This window comes from Microcaecilia unicolor, chromosome 1 (assembly GCF_901765095.1).
Source record: "Microcaecilia unicolor chromosome 1, aMicUni1.1, whole genome shotgun sequence".
Classification (NCBI taxonomy): domain Eukaryota; kingdom Metazoa; phylum Chordata; class Amphibia; order Gymnophiona; family Siphonopidae; genus Microcaecilia; species Microcaecilia unicolor.
The window spans coordinates 59,623,575-59,643,594 of NC_044031.1; the positions used below are offsets into that span (position 1 = coordinate 59,623,575).

General features: G+C 42.0%; 1 protein-coding gene across 1 annotated transcript in view; it reads right to left on the reverse strand.

The window, feature by feature from the left end:
* ADCYAP1R1 (ADCYAP receptor type I) overlaps positions 1–20,020 on the reverse strand; it is a 273,281-nt gene that overhangs the window by 165,818 nt on the left and 87,443 nt on the right. The window contains exons 2-3 of the mRNA XM_030189904.1: positions 19,375–19,482; positions 13,144–13,152 (exon numbers count right to left, since the gene is read on the reverse strand). Of these exons, the coding sequence (XP_030045764.1) occupies positions 13,144–13,152; positions 19,375–19,482 (117 nt within the window). The remainder of the gene's footprint in view (positions 1–13,143; positions 13,153–19,374; positions 19,483–20,020) is intronic.

Consider the following 20,020-nt stretch of genomic DNA (forward strand, 5'->3'; position numbering starts at 1 on the left):
GAGGGTTAAGTGACTTGCCCAGAGTCACAAGGAGCTGCCTGTGCTTGAAGTGGAAATCAAACTCAGTTCCTCAGTTCCCCAGGACCAAAGTCCACCACCCTAACCACTAGGCCACTCCTCCACTCCACTTAAATATTAGGCCATAGATTTTCAGGACAGGCTGTTGGTCTTGGCTTTCTCCCACTGCAAGCATGAATTTGTACTCTCCATTTTCTATTGGAATGCAATAGAATAGAGTGTTGTAGTCACATGTATTATTTTGCTCACACCTTTTTCAGTAGTAGCTCAATGTGAGTTACATTCAGGTACACTGGATATTTCTCTGTCCCAGGAGGGCTCACAATCTAAGTTTGTACCTGAGGCAATGGAGGGTTAAGTGACTTGCCCAAAATCACAAAGAGCAGCAGTGGGATTTGAACTGGTCACCTCTGGATAGCAAGACCAGTGCTCTAACCACTAGGCCACTCCATTTATTACACTAAAAAGTAATAAACAGAAATAAAATAACATAAGGTGATGCCTTTTTATTGGCCTAACAATACAGTTCTTGATATATTGATGTATTTGAACATTAAAAAGGTATTAATTTAGTCCAATGTAACGGTATGATCTTATTTTCTATTCTTTGTTTTGTTTTACTTCTATTTATTACCAAATGCAATAGGGAAATCAAAACTGTAAGTCCCTACATACAGCAGGATAAAATGAGGACCAGATTAATGTATTCTGACAGAATGGATCTAGTTATCAACCCTATCAGAGAAATATTCACTCAGAAGATGATCAGGTACTTGGCAAGTAACTGGATCACCCCAGTGCAGTTAGATTTTACTTTTAAACTGCAATTCTCATCCTTTGAGTAGTTCATGTGGGTTTTAAATTGTCCTCCTATGAAATAGAACATTTCTGTTTCAAAAAGCAGCCTGTTTGCTCTGTGCCAAGAGAAATATTGTGCTTGCTACAGTGCAGGTTGTACTATCATCATTAGCCAAAAAAAAAAAAGTCTTTACTCAAAAGCACATAATTACCCATATTACTATTTACACTAATTAGTTGTTCCCAATATTAACCCTAGAACGCATATTGGGGGCCTTTTAGGCCCCCATGCTTACATTTTTGCTATCATCTGCAAAATCATCTGAAAACTACATCTGTACGAATTGGGGGCCTTTTAGGCCCCCGCTGTTTTTATCATGTTCTCAGAAGTGTTTGTGTCTCAAGTTACTTTATTTGTACTCAGTAATGCTGGTGGAGGGGCCAGGGTGTGGATAATAACATGTGAGGATGTCATGTGATTTTTGGAGGGAGTGATAAGGCCATGACATCACCTCAGGTCCTCTGAACACTGAGGACAGTATACATTGTGAGCTAATTGCTGAAGGACCTGTGATAAGATAAGCTGTTGAGAGGAAATCTGTTTCATTTTCTAACATCTAGTCAGCAATGGCACAGTCTTCCTCCAAGTGTCTGACTGACCAAGAGATTGAAGCGATTATGTTTCAAAGCGATGATGAAAGTGAACTATCTTTGTCTGATGAAGAATATCTGCCACCAGCTAATCAAACATCCTCATCCAGTGATTCTTCTGATGATGAAGAAGTGAATCTAGTGGATCCTCAAGAAGTGATAAGTAGAACATCCAAAACGAATGTTTTTTGGGACAGTAATCCTACATTAGTCGGACGTACTCCAATACACAATATTGTGAGACAGGCTCAAGGAGCTGTGGGAAGTCCCAGTTACTTTACCCCTAAAGATGTATTCTGTACTTATTTTTCTGACAATATTGCAGAAGAGGTCCTATTAGGTTCAAACCTAGAAGGAAGACGTATCGCTTCAGCAAAAAATAAGTCCTGGAAAAATATCTCAAAAGAGGAACTTTATGCATATATTGGACTTTTCCTGCTGGCAGGGAGTCAAAAATCGTATGATGTCCCAATACGAGAATTATTTCTGGACCCACTTTCTGATCCACACTATAAGGCGACAATGTCAGTGGGCAGATATGAGGAAATTAGAAGGATCATTCGCTTTGATGATAAGCGAACTCGTGCAGCGAGGTTTGAAACAGACAAATTAGCCCCTATCAGTTATATCTGGAACATATTTATCAAAAATTGCACAAAACTTTACAATCCTAGTACTGTTACTGTAGATGAGCAACTTGTACCGTTCAGAGGACGCTGCAAATTCATACAATACATGCCCAGCAAGCCAGCCAAGTACGGTATAAAAATCTTCTGGATGTGTGATTCTGCAAATTATTATGGCATAAATGGCGTAATCTACTGTGGCAAAGAGGTTGGTGCACCAGTACAGAAGGATCTGGGGTCTGAAATAGTCAAAACTCTTGCTGTTCCAATATTCAATTCAGGTAGACACATCACCATGGACAATTATTTCACCAATGTTGAACTAGGCAATTTTCTGCTTGCAAAAGCTATTACACTTGTTGGTACTATAAAGCAAAACAGACGAGAAATTCCAGCAGCACTCAAACACAATCGTCAGCGAGCACTTTATGAGAGTGTCTTTGGATTCAATAACAAAGCGACTTTGGTATCTTACAAGGCAAAGAAGGAGAAATCTGTAATTTTACTCAGTACCATGCATCACGATTGCAGTGTTGACAGCAATAACCAAAAATTGAAACCAGAAATCATCCTGCATTACAATGCAACAAAAGGAGGTGTAGATAAAATGGATGAGATGGTGGGAGAATATTCGTGTAAGAGGCAAACAAAACGATGGCCTGTAGTACTATTTTCAAATATGCTTGATGTAGCAGCCCTAAATTCATTCATTATTTATACAGAAACTCATCCTGAATTTCATGCACAGAGGAAGGACAGGAGACGCTTATTCTTGAAGGACCTTTGTCATGAACTTGTAATACCTCACATGATAGAGCGATGCGACTTGAAATGCTTGCCAAAGAAAACTAAAGAAGCAATGAAACGGTGTGGCATACAGTTTCAGATTACTCCAGAGCCAGGAGAAAGAAAACGAAAGCGTTGTTTCATGTGTCCAAGAAACATAGAGAGGAAAACTGAGCGATATTGTTCCACTTGTAAGGAAACTGTTTGCAAAGAACACTCTTCTGAAAAAACAACATGTCAGAATTGTTTGGAAGACTAATATAATAGAAAAGAAAGTTAGAATAAAAATGTAGCTGCAGCTAGTTTGCTATAGATTTCTATGCATTTTTGTGTGTTTTCATGTCTTTGCGTGAAATTTGGGAAAAAAAAGATTTTTTGGTGTTTTCTGTGAAAAATTATAATTAAAATGTTGTCCACTATTCATATTTTATTGAGCAATTTTGAAATAAACTTGTGAAAGTTATTTAAGTGTGTTTTTCTACATTATGTGCATGGGGGCCTAAAAGGCCCCCATGACGTTAATATGTATATTTTTAACGTCATGCGTTCTAGGGTTAAAAAGAGGCACTATACAGTACCAATTAGACAGCATCTACATTCAAAGGAATCATGTTCACATTCAGCTTCTTGTCTGAATAATTGTGTCATAAGATTTGAACCACATCCAGTTACAAAAAAAGGGTCTATTCTGGCTAAAGGAGACATCCTTATTCTCGATGTATTGAATCCTATTTGAGCTACATGTCACCTCAAATTAATTTCATATGCTGTCTGTACACTGAGCTTAATTAAGTCATGTATTTTTCTTTTAGACTGGCACCATCGCTCAAGCATAAGGGGTCCAGGTTCACATGAGAGCAGAGGAAGTTACCTAGCGGTTACAGCATTGAACTCAGAAACAAGGGTCAACTACCAGTTCTGCCACTAACACTCCTTATGACCTTGGGCAAGCCACTTTTGGGGGCAACGGTATAAGTGGGCACCTTTATTGGGTGAGCAATAGGAGCCTATCTTATAATAGAACCTGAGTGCTTAGTTTCCATTATGGAATATTAGCAAAACTGAGAATGAGTGTGGCCAACATTTAGGCACCTGCCGTTACCCCAGCCATAAAGCTGGATGACTTGGGGGCCCTTCTACTATGGCACGACAAGTCTATCGTACACTAAAACAGCACTACCGCGGGGCATGCTGAGGCATCCCACGGTAGTGTTCTGCTTAGCGCGCTAATCCCTTACTGGAAAATATTTTCCAGCATGGGAGGCGTGTCTGGGGGGCAGAGAGTAGGCGTACCTGTGTTAATTGGGTAGTACAGGCACATTTCCACGCACTACCAGATCAGCATGGGAGCCCTTACCACCAGTGGAGAGGAAACAGGGCCTAATGACAGCACTGGAGTGTCGGTACAGATGACTGGTGGAATCATGGATGAGTCTGGTGATAAAACCATCTATTCAGAGATACATTAGTTTTATTCATTGGGATTTATTAACCGCCTTTATGAAAAGATTCAACCAAGGTGGTGTACAGCAGGTACAGTTTAACATAAAAGTTACAATTTTGATAACAGCATAACAATAGTAAAATAACCAATAATAAACTAAATACAATAAATGAGGTAAAATTGAAGACAGTAAATTGAAACCTATTAATAGAACTATCATGAAACAGTATAAAAAATATACACATTTAACAGAACTGGAATTCAAACACCAGAGATATAATACAATGTTAGCATAATACTAATGATGCATATAATAAGTATGCATTGGAACATTCAACTAACACAGATGTGATGCTAAACATTTCTTAAAATATGGCTTCCCAGTTTGTGTGGAATGGTGTAAAATTTTGGGAGAGATGTGGTGTGAGCTCAAGGAACTCAGCCAGTGAATGGAGGCACCAGACACACAATTAGAAAAAGTGAGCACTGCTTTAAGTCCCCTATAATAGATTGGTGAGGAACATGAAAAGGCCCTGGAAGAGTTGCAAGATAAACTGGACAATTTAGAAAATTAGGCTGGTAGATACCACTCTGCAAGTTCGAGAAATACTGGAATCTAAGACATATGAGAATGTGGTGTCAACAGTGCAACACATTTGTTCTTATGCATTGGCTTCTGCTTCACCAGGAATGGCAGACATGGAGATAAAAGAGATAGATCACATTGAGCCCTTGGCCCGCTTCATGACAACAAACCGCACATTGTGGCATGCCTTCATGACTACTCCATTAAAGAAAGAGTGATGGTGACAATGAGATCTAGCAGAGGTATTACAGTGCAATCCGCTTAAGTGCAAGGGTCTGGGACCAAAGAAATACATGCAGTTAACTGGAGCGTGCACTTAACCACTGTGACCCAAAGAAGCTTGACATCTGATAAACATATGTACAGTACTGTTTATTATACGTACAGTATACAGCCTCCGTTAACTGATGTTAGGCTTACTTGAAGTAATCAGTCATAGTCCTCTGTACACTATTGTGTCTGTGAGTTCCATAGACTATGTCTGCCAGACAGTAAAAACTGTCATAGCACTGACATCCAGTAGGCCTCCAGATAGGCCCGCACAGTGTTGAGACTCTCCAGCGCTCTTGCAAAAGTGACAGGAGTTTGTTGAATTTTGTCAACATGTGCTTCGCTGCTCATTTCATCATCTGTTTCATCATCAGCCGTTGCCTGCGTGTAGGTGCATATCTCGACATCAGTGCTGTCATCGCTGTTTGTAGATCATAATCAACAGCTACGTAGTGATGAAACTCTTCTTCAGTAACACCGGCTGGGATGTCAATAGCCTGTTCATCTGACGCGTTTGCAACAGCTGCATCTGTTTCGTCCCTCTCCACATCCTTATCAAAGCTTGCCCGCTTGTAGTAGTTCACAATGCTTGCTTGTGTAACATGATTCCAGGCTTCTTTCTGCATATGTAGAGAATCCAACAGTGATTGATTATGAGCCAGTTCAACAGCACGTTTATCCTTGCCAGTCTGGTCATCCATAACACTCATCAGACGATGTAGCACAAGAGCCCGATAATGTTGTTTGAAATTGGCTATTATGCCCTGATCCATAGGTTGGATCAGAGAGGTAGTGTTTGGTGGCAGGAAGACCACCTTGACGTTAGACAGCCTGACATCATCACTGTGTGCAGCACAATTATCACAAAGCAACAAAATCTGATGCTTTTGTGCCCGCATTCTAGTGTCTAACTTCTTTAGCCACTGCTTCCAAATTTCCCCAGTCATCCATGAATTTGCGTTAGCCTCGTATGACACAGGAAGTTGCTTAACATTCTTGAAGCAATGGGGCTGTTTGCTCTTTCCAATGACGAGTGGTTCCAACTTCTCACTCCCATCCAAATTGCAGCAAAGGAGGATCACCAGTCGGTCCTTCAACGTTTTACTTCCTGTAGTTTCGGCTTGTTTGAATGCAAGTGTTCTATAGGGAATCGCTCGTCATTAGAGACCGTTTTCGTCAGCATTGAAAATGTCACGAGGTGCAAACTCGTTCAAGATGGTAGGAAGAACTGAAACAACCCAATTTTCAGCATCAAAGTCATCAGCATCTTGTTTTTCACCATGCTGCTTCTTGAATTTTATGTTGTTCCTCTCCTTCCATCTTTCCAACTATCCAACAGTGGCTTTGAATTCAGTTAGTCCAAGACTTTCAGCTAGCTGAGTAGCTTTCTCCATAAGCAGTGGACCACTGACAGGAAACTGTCTGCTCCTGACTTGAGAAAACCACCAAAGAAGAGCATCTTCTACATCCTCAGCTTTTCCCGCCCATTTTCGTTTCCTGTGTGGATTTGTATTGTTTTGCCAGTCTTCCAGAAGCTGATATTTCTGCTTCAAGATATGTGAAATTTGACTGAGATTGACCCCATATTCTTTAGCAATAGATGCTTGACTTTGTTTGTTTTCTAATTTTTTAAGAACTTCTATTCGTTCAGCCAGTGTTAAAATCTTACAGTTGCGTTATGACGACGACGACTCCAGTGTACACTCTAACAACTTTCTTTCGCTTATTCTGCCTGTGTCAATTAACCGATGAGATTTCAAATTTATCGCCCCTTTGTCACGTGCCAGTCGGCTTCCATATTCCGTGTGTGTGCTTATGCGGAGTCTTTCCTGCAGAGGAGCGGTCTTAAACCTTGCATTTAAGTGAATCTTGCACCTATCAGTGGTGCGCTAAACCGAAGTTTGTCCCCATAGAAATTGATGGCACCAAAAATGGGACTGAAGTACAGCATGCAGTTAAACAGAGCATGCGCTTATCTGACGTGCACTTAAATGGAGTGCACTGTATTTGGAAAGATCATCCTATAGAAATATTTGCAGATCTTTTCACTATGACAATCCACAAGAGATGTGGCTTTAAACCAGTAAAGAAACTCTTGCAGGAAGTCAACAAAAAAAAGTGGGAGAGCGACCAAGGATACCAAAGACTGCAAGATGTATGTTGGTAAAAAATGTTATTGAAGTACGAAGCACTTTGCAGCGTGTGCACAAGTCTAATCAGACCAACACGTTCACTCGAACAACAGTCTTTTTAAAAACTACTTTGCAACTCTGAAGATTTTTCTTTAGCATCATTTTCCAGTAGCATTCTGCGGAAAAGACTCCTGATGCAGGCCTAACGGCCAAAACACAACGTTGTGTCGCGTCTTCGTACTTCAATAAACATTTTTACCAACATACATCTTCCAGTCTTTGGTATCCTTGGTTGCTCTCCCACTTTTTTATTGTTGTACTGTTACTTTTACCATGGGGCGTCTTGAGTTCTCCGTCTTTTGGTGGATTTCTTATCACTCTTGCAGGGAGAGCATATGAGATAAAGGTGACTGTTCCCTTTAGGATTTTCAGCTACCATAAATGACTCGACTCCAGGGGGATCCATATTGCCATGTGAACCAAAAAATAAAGAGATTGGCTTATGCCTGCAGCTAATAAAGGCCTATTAACCAAATTCTAAAAATAGGACCAATCTAGTTCAGGCATAATATCTGAAATGTCACTTCCCAATATTTGATAAAGGTTCAAAAAAGCTACATATTTTTGGTCACCCGCAAAAATATTATAAAAGCATGATAATGCTTTTCCTTCTATTAAAACAGTGCTACACCAACTTCTAATATTTGCATGTTGCTGGTTGTTTTTTCTTCGCCAGATAATGTGGACTTAACTCCTTTGAGCGACTGTTTATCAGTTATATTTGATTGGCATAAAACAAAGAATTTGATTTTAAATATTGAGAAAACAAAAATCTGTTGGTTAACAGGACATTTAGCTTATCCATTCAAGATTCCAGATTTTTTTTCAAAGAAGAGTATTATTATTATTATTATTTGTTACATTTGTATCCCACATTTTCCCACCTTTTTGCGGGCTCAATGTGGCTTACATATGACCGTTAACGGCGTTAGCCGATTCCGGTCGGAACAAATACATAGTATGAATGAATACAAAGTGATATTGTGGTAGAATGAGGTACATGTATGGTAGGTACAGTTGCTTTGTAATTCATTTAGATACTTAGGAATTATTTTAGATTCTGCTCTACGTTTTAAGGAGCAAATTTCTCAGGTCATGCAGTTGGGTTTTGTTGCTTTATGTAATGTGATCTTATTTTGACATTGATTCTTTGCATATATTCTTAAATTAGCTTGTCTTCTCTGAGATGGATTAAGGAAACATAGAGGGGCATAATCGAATGGTGCTGGCCATCTCTATGGGCGACCATCTCAGGGGCCGGTGCCGTAAGTGGGCGGAGCCAACCGTATTTTTGAAAAAGATGACCAGACATCTTTTTCTTCACTAATACGGTTGGGCCCGGCCAAATGTCAGAGATCGCCGAGTTTGAGATGGCCAGCATCGGTTTTCGGCCATAATGGAAAATAATGCTGGCGATCTCAAACCCGGTCAAATCCAAGGCATTTGGTTGTGGGAGGAGCCAACATTTGTAGTGCACTGGCCCCCCTCACATGCCAGGACACCAACCGGGCACCCTAGGGGGCACTTCTAAAAATTAAAAAAAAATAGCTCACAGATACATAACTCCCTTACCTTGGGTGCTGAGTTCCCCAACCTCCCCCCCAAACCCACTCCCCACAACTGTACACCACTACCATAGCCCTAAGGGGTGAAGGGGGCACCTACATGTGGGTACAGTGGGTTTCAGGTGGGTTTTGGAGGTCTCCCATTTACCACCACAAGTGTAACAGATGGGGGGATGGGCCTGGGTCTGCCTTCCATGAAGTGCACTGCACCCTCTAAACACTGCTTCAGGGACCTGCATACTGCTGTGATGAAGCTGGGTATGACATTTGAGGCTGGCATAGAGGCTGTAAAAAATGTTTTTAAAATTTTTTTTTCGGGTGGGAGGGGGTTGGTGACCACTGGGGGAGTAAGGGGAGGTCATCCCCGATTCCCTCCGGTGGTCATCTGGTCAGTTCGGGCACCTTTTCGAGGCTTGGTTGTGGAAAAAATTGGACCAAGTAAAGTCATCCAAATGCTCGTGAGGGACGCCCTTCTTTTTTCCATTATCGGCCGAGGACGCCCATCTCTTAACCACGCCCCCGTCCCTCCTTCAGTACACTGCCGCCACCCGCCACCCCCCACCGTGAACTTTGGTCATCCCCGTGATGGAAAGCAGTTGAGGATGCCCAAAATCGGCTTTCGATTATGTTGATTTTGGCGACCCTGAGAGAAGGATGCCCATCTCCCGATTTGTGTCGGAAGATGGGCGTCCTTCTCTTTCGATTATGCCGCTGATAGTCATTTTTAAAACAGCAAAACATCTGTCTTTTTTTTTCGAAAATGGCCACATGGTAGATGATTTTGTGCTATGTGTCTTTTCGATCCATTAAAAATAAAAAAAGTCCAAGTGCAAAATGCACAAAATCAAGCCATTGGTATGTAGGAGGAGCCAGCAATCTTAGTACACTGGCCACACAGACATCCCAGGAGAGAAATGGGGCACCTTAGGGGGCACTGCTGTGGACTTCATATAAAAGCTCCCAGATACTCATCTCACCATTACCCCCTTATCTTATCTGCTGAGCCCTCCAAAATCCATCCAAATCCCATCACCCCAACTGTACACCACTACAATAGCCCTTATTGCAGTGGAGTGGAGGAGTAGCCTAGTGGTTACTGCAATGGGCTTTGATCCTGCAGAACTGAGTTCAAGTCCCTCTGCAGCTCCTTGTGACTCTGGGCAAGTCACTTAACCCTCCATTGCCCCTGGTACAAAAATAAGTACCTGAATATATGTAAACCGCTTTGAATGTAGTTGCAAAAACCTCCAAAAGGCAGTATATCAATTCCAATTTCCCCTTCTCTTATGGGTGAAGAGGCCACCTATATGTGGACACAGTAGGGTTATGGAGGGCTCACATTTTCCATCAAAAGTGTAACAGGTAGAATGGAATATGGGCCTAGGTCCCCCTCTCTACAGTGTACTGCACTGGCAACTATACTACTCCAGGTACCTGCTTGCTGCTCTAATAGAACCTAACCTGCATGAACAGATGCTGCTTGAGCGATTTCTTGAATAACCCTGAATTCTTCTGTGTTCTGAGAATTCCCAGTAATTTATTCCACTCTGTCCATCCAGCAACGAAAAAAAAAATGTGCTCGCTTGTATCCTCTAAATGAAACAATAAAAAATCTGGAACTGTTAACAAGCAAGTATTGTCCAATGGAAGCTCCCACTTCAGGCAATATAGATGAAAACAGTCTGATAAATACTGGGGTGAATCATGATGAACACAATCATGAACCATCATCAGCAACTTGTTCTGTGTCTCTGGTTCTGCTTCTCTTACTCTGTGCTCTGAACTCTGCTTCCAGAGTTTATTCCTGACCATTTGTTATTTATTCTCGCACCTCCTTTCTTCTTCACTCTGTGCCCTATATCAATCTTTCATGATCAATTTTCTTCCATTGCTCTGCCTCCTACTCAAATCTATTTTGTTTCTACTTTTCCTTTTCCCTCCATGAATGGGCAGCATCTCCTCCCTTCTCACTTCTTTTCCCTCCATGAATGGGCAGCATCTCCTCCCTTCTCACTTCTTTTCCCTCCATGAATGGGCAGCATCTCCTCCCTTCTCACTTCTTTTCCCCTCCATGAATGGGCAGCATCTCCTCCATTCTTTTTTTCCCTTCTGTCCCTACCATCCATGTGCATTTCCCCTCTCTTCCCTTCTCCTACCCTCTGTTCATGTCCACCATCTCCCTTCTTTTTTTCTTCCATCTCCCATTTCAAAAATCTGTCCCTCTCTTCTCATGCCATCCAGCATCAGCCCTTTCTCTTTTTCTTTCTCAACCATCCATCCACTTGCACGTTGTTCATTACATTTGAAAATTAAGCAAAGTAATTTTTAATTTCTTTTGGGGATCCATCTTAAGTCAGTTCTGTGAAGCTAGCATTTTTACATTTATACCTATAGAAATAAGTGTTTTTTTTTTTGGTGCCAGTGAAGATAAAACAGCCCATTGATTTTCCTCAACCCTCGTTTTTACTAACAATCTTTTTGGTTGGTGGTTGGACTTCTTTCAGAAGCTTTGCCCCATTTTTCTTAAAAAAATTTCTAAAATTAAAAATTAAAAATTTGAATGCACTTCACAGAACTATAGTCTCATGAAAGAACTCATTACAATTATATGAGAGAAATTGTGGTGTTACATAAAACAGAATTTGGACAATTTTCTTCTCAAAACTTCCAAATTGGTATGTTTGAAACCTATTTTACAGACCTTTATTTTGCAATTCATCTGCAGTGCATCCAAATCACAAGGGGACATATTGGGGGTGTTTCAGGGGCGGGATTAGGTTGGACTTAGGGCATTCCAACACTTGGACGTTTTATAGCCATAATGGAACAAAACAAAAATGTCTAGGGCTTAAACTTTAATGTTTTGATCTAGACCTATTTTAGAACAAATAAGGAACAAAAAGGTAACCTAAATGACCGGATGACCACTGAAGGGAATCAGGGGTGACTCCTCCTTACTCCAAAGAAGTGAATAAAAATATTACATACTAGCCTCTATGACAGATGAAAGATAGACAGTGATCCAGGCAACTGATGGACACAATATGGTGGTCTGTTTATATATCATGTCTTAACTGAGATTGCATTGTATTAGATGTGTTTTATAATCTATTATTATATATGTTTGATTTGTAAACCGCTCTAGATAAGGGCGGTGTAGAAATGGTAGTAAATGAAAAATGAAATGATTAGAAAAATAAAATTTCCAGACAACAAAAGGAAGAAAAATTATTTTATTTTCAGATTAGTAATTTAAATATATCATAAGAACATAAGAATAACTGTACTGGGGCAGACCAATGGTTCATCTAGCCTAATATCCTGCTTCCAACAGTGGCCAATCCAAGTCACAAGTACTTGACAGAATCCCAAATAACAGCAAGATTCCAAGTTTTGAGAATTTACATCTGTTGTCTATGTTTTGCATTGTACATGGAATGCAAGGGGGGGGGGGACTATGATTAAGCATGTGATTAAAAATGTAGTTTTGATTAATCGTGTGATAAAAAAATTTGAATCGATGTGCAACCCTAACCAAAACACATCCCTACTAGGTAAATAAAAAGCACATGCACCCTGCGTCATCTGAAATGAGGGCATTAAATATGTTGATCATGTGCAAATGTGTTTGTAATTTGAATGTATGCATACAGCTTTTCCCCCTGAGTGATGACACATTTTCTCATTTTAGAACAACTCTTTTACTGCAGATAGAAATTCATAAATTGTATTTACTTTAGGGGGACTGAAAAGCAACTTTGGTGGATTCAGCTATTTTACCAGTACAGATCTCAACTAAGTCTTTGAAAATGAACCCCCAAATATAGTTTCTTCTTTTGATATGAGGTTGAGTTGGAAGGCCTGCTCTACTAAATAGTGACCTAAGCTTTATATCATTCTGGCGTATCCAGGCCACTGATATGAAGCACAAAACCACCCTTATTCCCTTTTCCTGGTATGACAAAGGCACAGGCAGTCACAAAAGTTCAAACACAGCTTTTCTGGATATTATTATATTAGTCAAATTAAAAATACCACAATTTAAAAAAGAATTCAGATATTTCCTGGACCAGAGGTGCTAGTAGAAATCTGCGCATTAGGTAGAACAAAAGGTTGACGCTGATAATCATGCATGGTAATGTGCTAATGTTATCTAACATTGCAAAAATCTCTGTTCTGCCAGTAATTCATTAATTCTCCTTCCTACTCTCACCCACTGTTCACTTGTCACATTAGAATAACAAATTTAAGGAAAGTGACAACTACAAATGATGGCTGAAGAATCCTATCACAGAATGCCTGCAATTTACACTTTTCATTGTCTCAATTCCCTTTTTGTTGTGCAATATGGCATAAAGTGTTTCATCGCTGCTTAGATTTGCAAAGTGTTTGAAATGTACAGTTAAATAGCTGAACACTTACACCAGACTGGTGGTTTCCATGCATGTTCTGAGAGACCCCTGTAATCTCGTGAGCCAATGCTCGAAACCTAATGCTGGCACTAAGGGTGATTAGTGCTGGACTAGTTCCTGCGTCAATGAGTGCACAATGCTCAGAAGGCTCTAGATTTGGGAGGCAATGGTCGCGACAAAGATTAGTGCAATTATAGTCAATTCTGTACAAATTGAGGTCCTTAGAAATTCCCTCCAATGCTCAAACCAAGATGGAAATGATCTAACACTACCTCAGAGCTGACATTGTGTGTTCAGGGAATTGGGGGCTAATGGCTTGCTCAGAATCGGGCTTTGGGAGAATGAGCTTACCATGAAGCACTGGCTTAAAAGAACTTTTGCTAGCAGCCAGCTTCTGAAGGTTGAATCACTTGTAGATCCGCTCACTGCTTCTCCCTGACCCCCCCCCCCCCTCACCGCAGGCACTTTACTTTGCTGTCAGTTCATAAAAAAAAGAAAATTGGGGAAAGTTCATTTACATTTTTTAGTGTTCTCTTTTCTTGTGCTGAAGATCATAATTCTCCCAGAAGGTGCCTGTGCCTCTTCCCCCTGGCCATGCATTGGACTCCCTGCTCCCCAGTTTGACTGGGCAAGAGCTTTGCTTACCATACAGCTCTTGTGTGCAGGTGCCAGATACATTCCTCCCCCTTAACTTCCCAGTGCTCAATGCTAACAGTGTGCATATAATTTGCATACTATTACTGTTGAGCATTGAGAATTTCTTTCAGCACTGTTCTGGCAGTATTTCCGAGCCTGGTTCCTTACAGCAACAGAGTTGTGAGCATTGGCCCATGGGTTTTTAGAATATCCACCATGAATACTTTACTTTATTTATTTACAAACCTTATGATGCCCATATTTCGACCCAAATCGGGAGGTGGGCATCTTTCTCTCATGGGCGCCCAAATCGGTATAATCGAAAGCCGATTTTGGGCGTCTCCAACTGCAATCTGTCGCGGGAACGGACAAAGTTGACAGGGCGTGTCAGAGACGTGATGAAGGCGGGACTGGGGTGTGTTTATCAGCCGAGGAGAGATGGGCACGCTCGGCCGATAATGGAAAAAAAAGAGCGCCAGAAGCGAGAATTTGGGTCCTTTTTGGACACTTGTTTTTCACGAACAAGTCCCCAAAAAGTGCCCCAATATAAGCCGCATTGAGCCTGCCATGAGTGGGAAAGCGTGGGGTACAAATGAAACAAAAATAAAAATAAAATAAATAATAAAATCAGACAAACGTTGTAAATAAAAATTTTAAATTAATGCAGAAAGGGCTGGGTCTTGAAGTATCCTACATTGAACAAGGTGCCATGAAGACACTAAAGTTCCAATACAAACCTGCTATTGAAGATCAGTCAAGTAACAAGAAATCCAGTAGTAAACAGTTTCACCCAGTCCCACCCAAACCCGTAGAATGATACTGATGTAACAACATATAACAAATAACAGAATCAAAAGCTGTGGTGACATCAAAAAAGAGTAAAATAAATATTGCACCAGGTGGTTCCAAGCCCTTAAATAAGGTATCTAACAACACAATCAGAAAAGTCTCAACACCATGAAATGGATGAAAGCCAAGCTGTTGCAAATCAAGAAGAGATTGTTCATCACAATAAGCCTGATGTTGGTGAAGGACCACATGCTCAAGAATCTTCGCAAGCAAAGGAAGGCTCAGCTCCCTTAATTGTCCCTTAATGCATATTAAACTGCAATAATGTGTTATATTACCATAAACATGTTTATGTTACAAATTGCTCCCAGGTGCATAGCTCCCTTACCTTGTGTGCTGAGCCCCCCAACCCCCCCCCCCCAAATTGTACACCACTATCATAGCCCTAAGGGGTGAAGGGGGGCACCTACATGTGGGTGCAGTGGGTTTCTGGTAGGTTTTGGAGGGCTCATATTTACCACCACAAGTGTAACGGGGGGGATGGGCCTGGGTCTGCCTGCCTGAAGTGCACTACACCCACTAAAACTGCTCCAGGGACCTGCATTTTGCTGCAATGGACCTGAGTATGACATTTGAGGCTTGCATTGAGGCTGGCAAAAAATACTTTTAAAGTTTTTTTTAGGGTGGGAGGGGGTTAGTGACCACTGGAGGAGTAAGGGGAGGTCATCCACGATTCCCTCCAGTGGTCATCTGGTCAGTTCGGGCACCTTTTTGAGGCTTGGTTGCAAGAAAAAATGGACCAAGTAAAGTCAGCCAAATGCTCATCAGGAACTCTCTTCTTTTTTCCATTATCGGCCGAGGGTGCCCATGTGTTAAGCACGCCCCAGTCCTGCCTTCACTATGCTTCCGACACGCCTCCGTGAACTTTGGTGGTCCCCACGATGGAAAGCAGTTGAGGATGCCCAAAATCGGCTTTCAATTATGCCGATTTGGGCGACCCTGAGAGAAGGACGCCCATCTCACGATTTGTGTCAGAAGATGGGCGCCCTTCTCTTTCGAAAATAAGCCTGAAAATGCACTACAACAGTCACAAACCTGCGATACTAAGATACTGAAGGTTAGTAATTCCTGCAGTAAACTAAGGTGTAGTAAAATCCTAACTAGTGCCTCACCTTTAGAAGTACCCCCCTAAGGCAGATATTTAAGAAGTCTATCAACAATTTGGCTTTGGTATGCTATTTGGTTGTTATAGGATACTGGCTTAAAGCTCTATATAGAGCACCACAATTCTGGTGCTCTATATAGAGCCTCCTCTGTGCCTATTCTTTCTCATCCAGTAGTGTACACACCACTTAACCATTTCATGCAGGGCAGGGAAACCCTGTAGGGGCGGTGGAAGGTGTAACAAACACTGTACTAACCTTTAACTTGTTTCTTCAGTCCAATGACCCAATTCCCACTTTTCTGGCAGCCAGAGAAGTCCTGATTTTACAGTTCTTATGGTGAGGCTTATCTCTGGCAGCAGGGGATATATGTGCTAAAATTCTCCTCTCTTTGCCATGGGGAGAGGGAAATTGGTATGTCTATACTGTTAAAGGTGAGAGCAGTCTTTACCATGCTTGTGCTTCCTACTAAACATTAAGTTTTGGAGGAAAGGGGGTGTTTGCCATGGATATGATGGTTTCTTAGCAAAAGTTTGCTTGTGGATTGAACATTTGAACTTATACCACTGTCCTCATCATTCCCCAACTGTATTCCCCGCCCCTTACCACACTACCCAGCCCTCCTATTTTCCCATCCTCCCCCTCACAGTTCCTTCTCTTCTCTCTCTCATCCCTCATTTAGCTTCTCTCCTGGTCCTCGTTGTAGTATTCTCTCCTCCAGCAAATATTTGTTTACTCCTATTTAAGTAGCTTAGTAAAAGACTCCCTTAGTGCAGTTTGAAATTTACACAGAAATAGAGGGATCAATATTCAAAGCAACTTAACCAGCCAGAAATGGCTCCTAGCTGGTTAAATCGCTTGTTTGGGGGCTATCCATTGATATTCAGAGGCACTCAATCAGTTAGTGCCACTGAATATTACCACAGACCATTAAACTGAGAGCCAACTATTTTGTGGGTGGTCTGGGGACAGAGTCGGCATTTATGCATTTAAGTGCCAATATTCAGCACTTAACTGCCTAAGCTTAGCGGCCAAATCGAACAGCACAAAAGTCAGTCCCATCTTTATGTGGTGTCGCTTAGGCAGTTAAGTATTGAATATCACACTTAACCAGGACTTTTTTTGAGGGGGTACTGAGTACCGGCACCTTTTCCATTGTCTGCTAAAATTGGCCCATGGTCCCCAAGTTTTAATGAAAGAGCTCAGGCCCTACACACCAATTCTGCCTTGTCATAGATTCTGTGACTGGTTGCAGGGGGCCTGGCTATTGTGGGGTGGGTCCCTTAGTGATCACCCCACCCCCTGAAGGGTGGCCTGGCATTTGATTACCGGCACCTTTTTCGTTAGAAAATATGTACTGCACTTAACTGCATAAGAGATATCCAGCTGCATAACACGGATATTCAATGTTGGTGCCCAGACATGGCCTGGCAGTGAATATCCGGGAATAATGCCTCAGCGGTTAAAAAATCGCTGACCACCACCAGCTGAATATCGTCCCCAGAAATGCTTTGCCCTTTCACTGGCCCCCTTCCTTTATCTAAGCCAGCAATAGCATTCTTGTATCATTCTGCCAATCACATTTATCAGCTCTTTTCCTCTCCCCCAGCATCCCCCTCAGCTCTTTTCTCACCATTCCTAATAGCTCCTCTACCTTTTTATTCCCTTTCCCACAATCTCTCTCTTTCTCTGGCAGCTCTTTTTCCTCATTCTAATAGCATGGCATGATAAGGCAGACAGGATGTTGTGTCTCCTGCATTGCTGCAGCTCCCTCCTACTCTTGCAGTCTATTGATCAGACTTCCAGAGCCAGACTGCAGAGGAAGCGGAAGCAGTAGGAGGAAGACACAAGTCAGGCACGTAGCCAGACCTCGAATTTTGGGGGTGCAAGAGCACAAGGTGGGGATGGCGACGACAAAATGACCCTTTCTTTCTTGAGCTGATGAGAGTCTCCAACCTCGCCAGCAGAAGCGTTTCTCCCACCTGTGACCACTGCTTCCTCCATGCCAGGCCTTCACCCCTAGCACTTGCTCGGATTCTATGAACTGTGAAACTGAGACTTCATGGAAGAGCCCTTCCCCCTGTACATGCTCAGTTCTGTGAAAAATGAGCATATGTGGCGGTGGGGGCGGGGGGGGGGGAGGTCTGGTGCAGCTACAGTGGTGGTCATGAGTGGAGAAGCACTTCCACTCTTGAGGAATGGGGACCCCTGCCAGCCAGTAATTCCTTCCATCTCTCTTTTGCAAGTCTGCAGCATGGAGCCTCAGTTCCAGACCCAGGAGAACATGGGAGACAATATTGGTGTTGTTCAAGTGCCCACAGAGCTGGCACTAATTGTTGACAATCCTGGTTTGATCCACAAGCGTGCTCTCTTTTGAAGTTTAGACTTCATTAGCCATAGCAGGACTACAAGGTCTAGCATGCAATATTGTAACATTGAGTCTGGATCAGCCTTTCCTGTGAATATGGAGCCAACAGGTAACCCTAGGGCAGTATGCATCCCCAGTCATCAATTCATTCACTTGGGAAAATGTGGCAAAGCTTTCTTTATTCATCAGTATATTTTGTACAGCTATCTTTCTAAACATATAAAGCATTTAGGTCTCAATCAATATTCAAAGTGATTTAAGCTGGAAGGAGAGGATCTAGCCCGCTTCAATCACTCCTGCCGCCCAACCGTCGATATTCAGAGGCACTGCAATACAGGAGGCCATATTGGAGAGAAGCTGTCTTAAATAGGCCAGGTTAGCTGTGCAAGTCCTGGCACTGAATATCGGCCGGGACTAGCATAAATTTGCTCAAGATTTTTTAAGCCCTTCCAGACCCCTCTGGCCCCTTCCTCCTGTTCCCCCGCCCCCAGCCTGCAACTTGAGGAAACCACCTCACACCCATCCCCCCTCCCCGGAACAGTCCCCCAACAACCTCTGTTGACTGTCTTAGATCCCTGGTGATGCAGGAGCAAAGCCCACTCACCCCCACTAGACCACCAGACATCTATGGTAGGCTTAAGAGTCCTACAGAGACAGAGGAGGTTGGGAGAAGAGAGGCGGAAGGGGGATTCCTCAAGTTGTGGGCTGGGAGGAAGGGGAAAGGGGCAAGCAGGTTATTTCAGGAGGCTCGTAGGGGGACAAAAAACAAAAATTATGTGGGCCTTGGCTGAATATCAGCTGGACCTGCATAAGCTCGAACAGACAAGGACCTTTCAATTAGTCCCAGAAATTCAGTGCCGGTGCCCAGACATGGCCTGACACTTAATATCCAGGGCTAATATTGCCAGCAACAGACAGCATTTAAAAAAAAAAAACACTGACTACTGCCTGCTGAATATCAACCAGATAACTTCTTATCATTTCTACAGCACTATGTATACATGTATCACTTTACAGAAATGCTGCATAGTAGTACTAATGCAAGCATGAAGGAAAAAGATTTCCCTTACCATCTTCAGAATTTATAATCCTGAACAATGCTGGGCAGCGGATGAATACTACTTTACCGACCACAGCAGGCATCCAGCAGGTGATATTATCCCACATCCCATCACATCCTAGAGTAAGAGAACACAAAAAAATTGGAAAAAATTACTTATTTGTAAGTGACCCTGACATAACCCTTCCAGATTTTATTTATTACATGTTAAAATGCAAGTTTACAATTCTTATTCATTGAATTCATTTGAATCATAGAAACTGTATGAAGCCCAATGCATTTATTTTAGCATTGATGTGTAAGTGATGTGGAATGCCTCTGGAACTCCACTGGTATCTAGCTATTACCCTGGGATTCTATATAGGTCACCAAAATTTGAGTGTCCAAGTTTGGGTGTAGATCAGAGATCTCCATGCAAACTAGTTAACAAGCCATTAACAATTAGTTATTGGCACTAATTTGGACTTACATGAGGATCTGCCTGCCTGCTATTCTATAGCTCTGTGGGTCCAAAGTGTTTTGTGTGCAACCCAAAAGTGGGCATGACCATGGGAGGGGCATAGGTGGGTCATGGGCATTCTAAACATTTTGGCACAGTGTTACAAAATACCGGCGTTATGCACCCAAATTGCATGTCAACATTTATGCCATGTTTC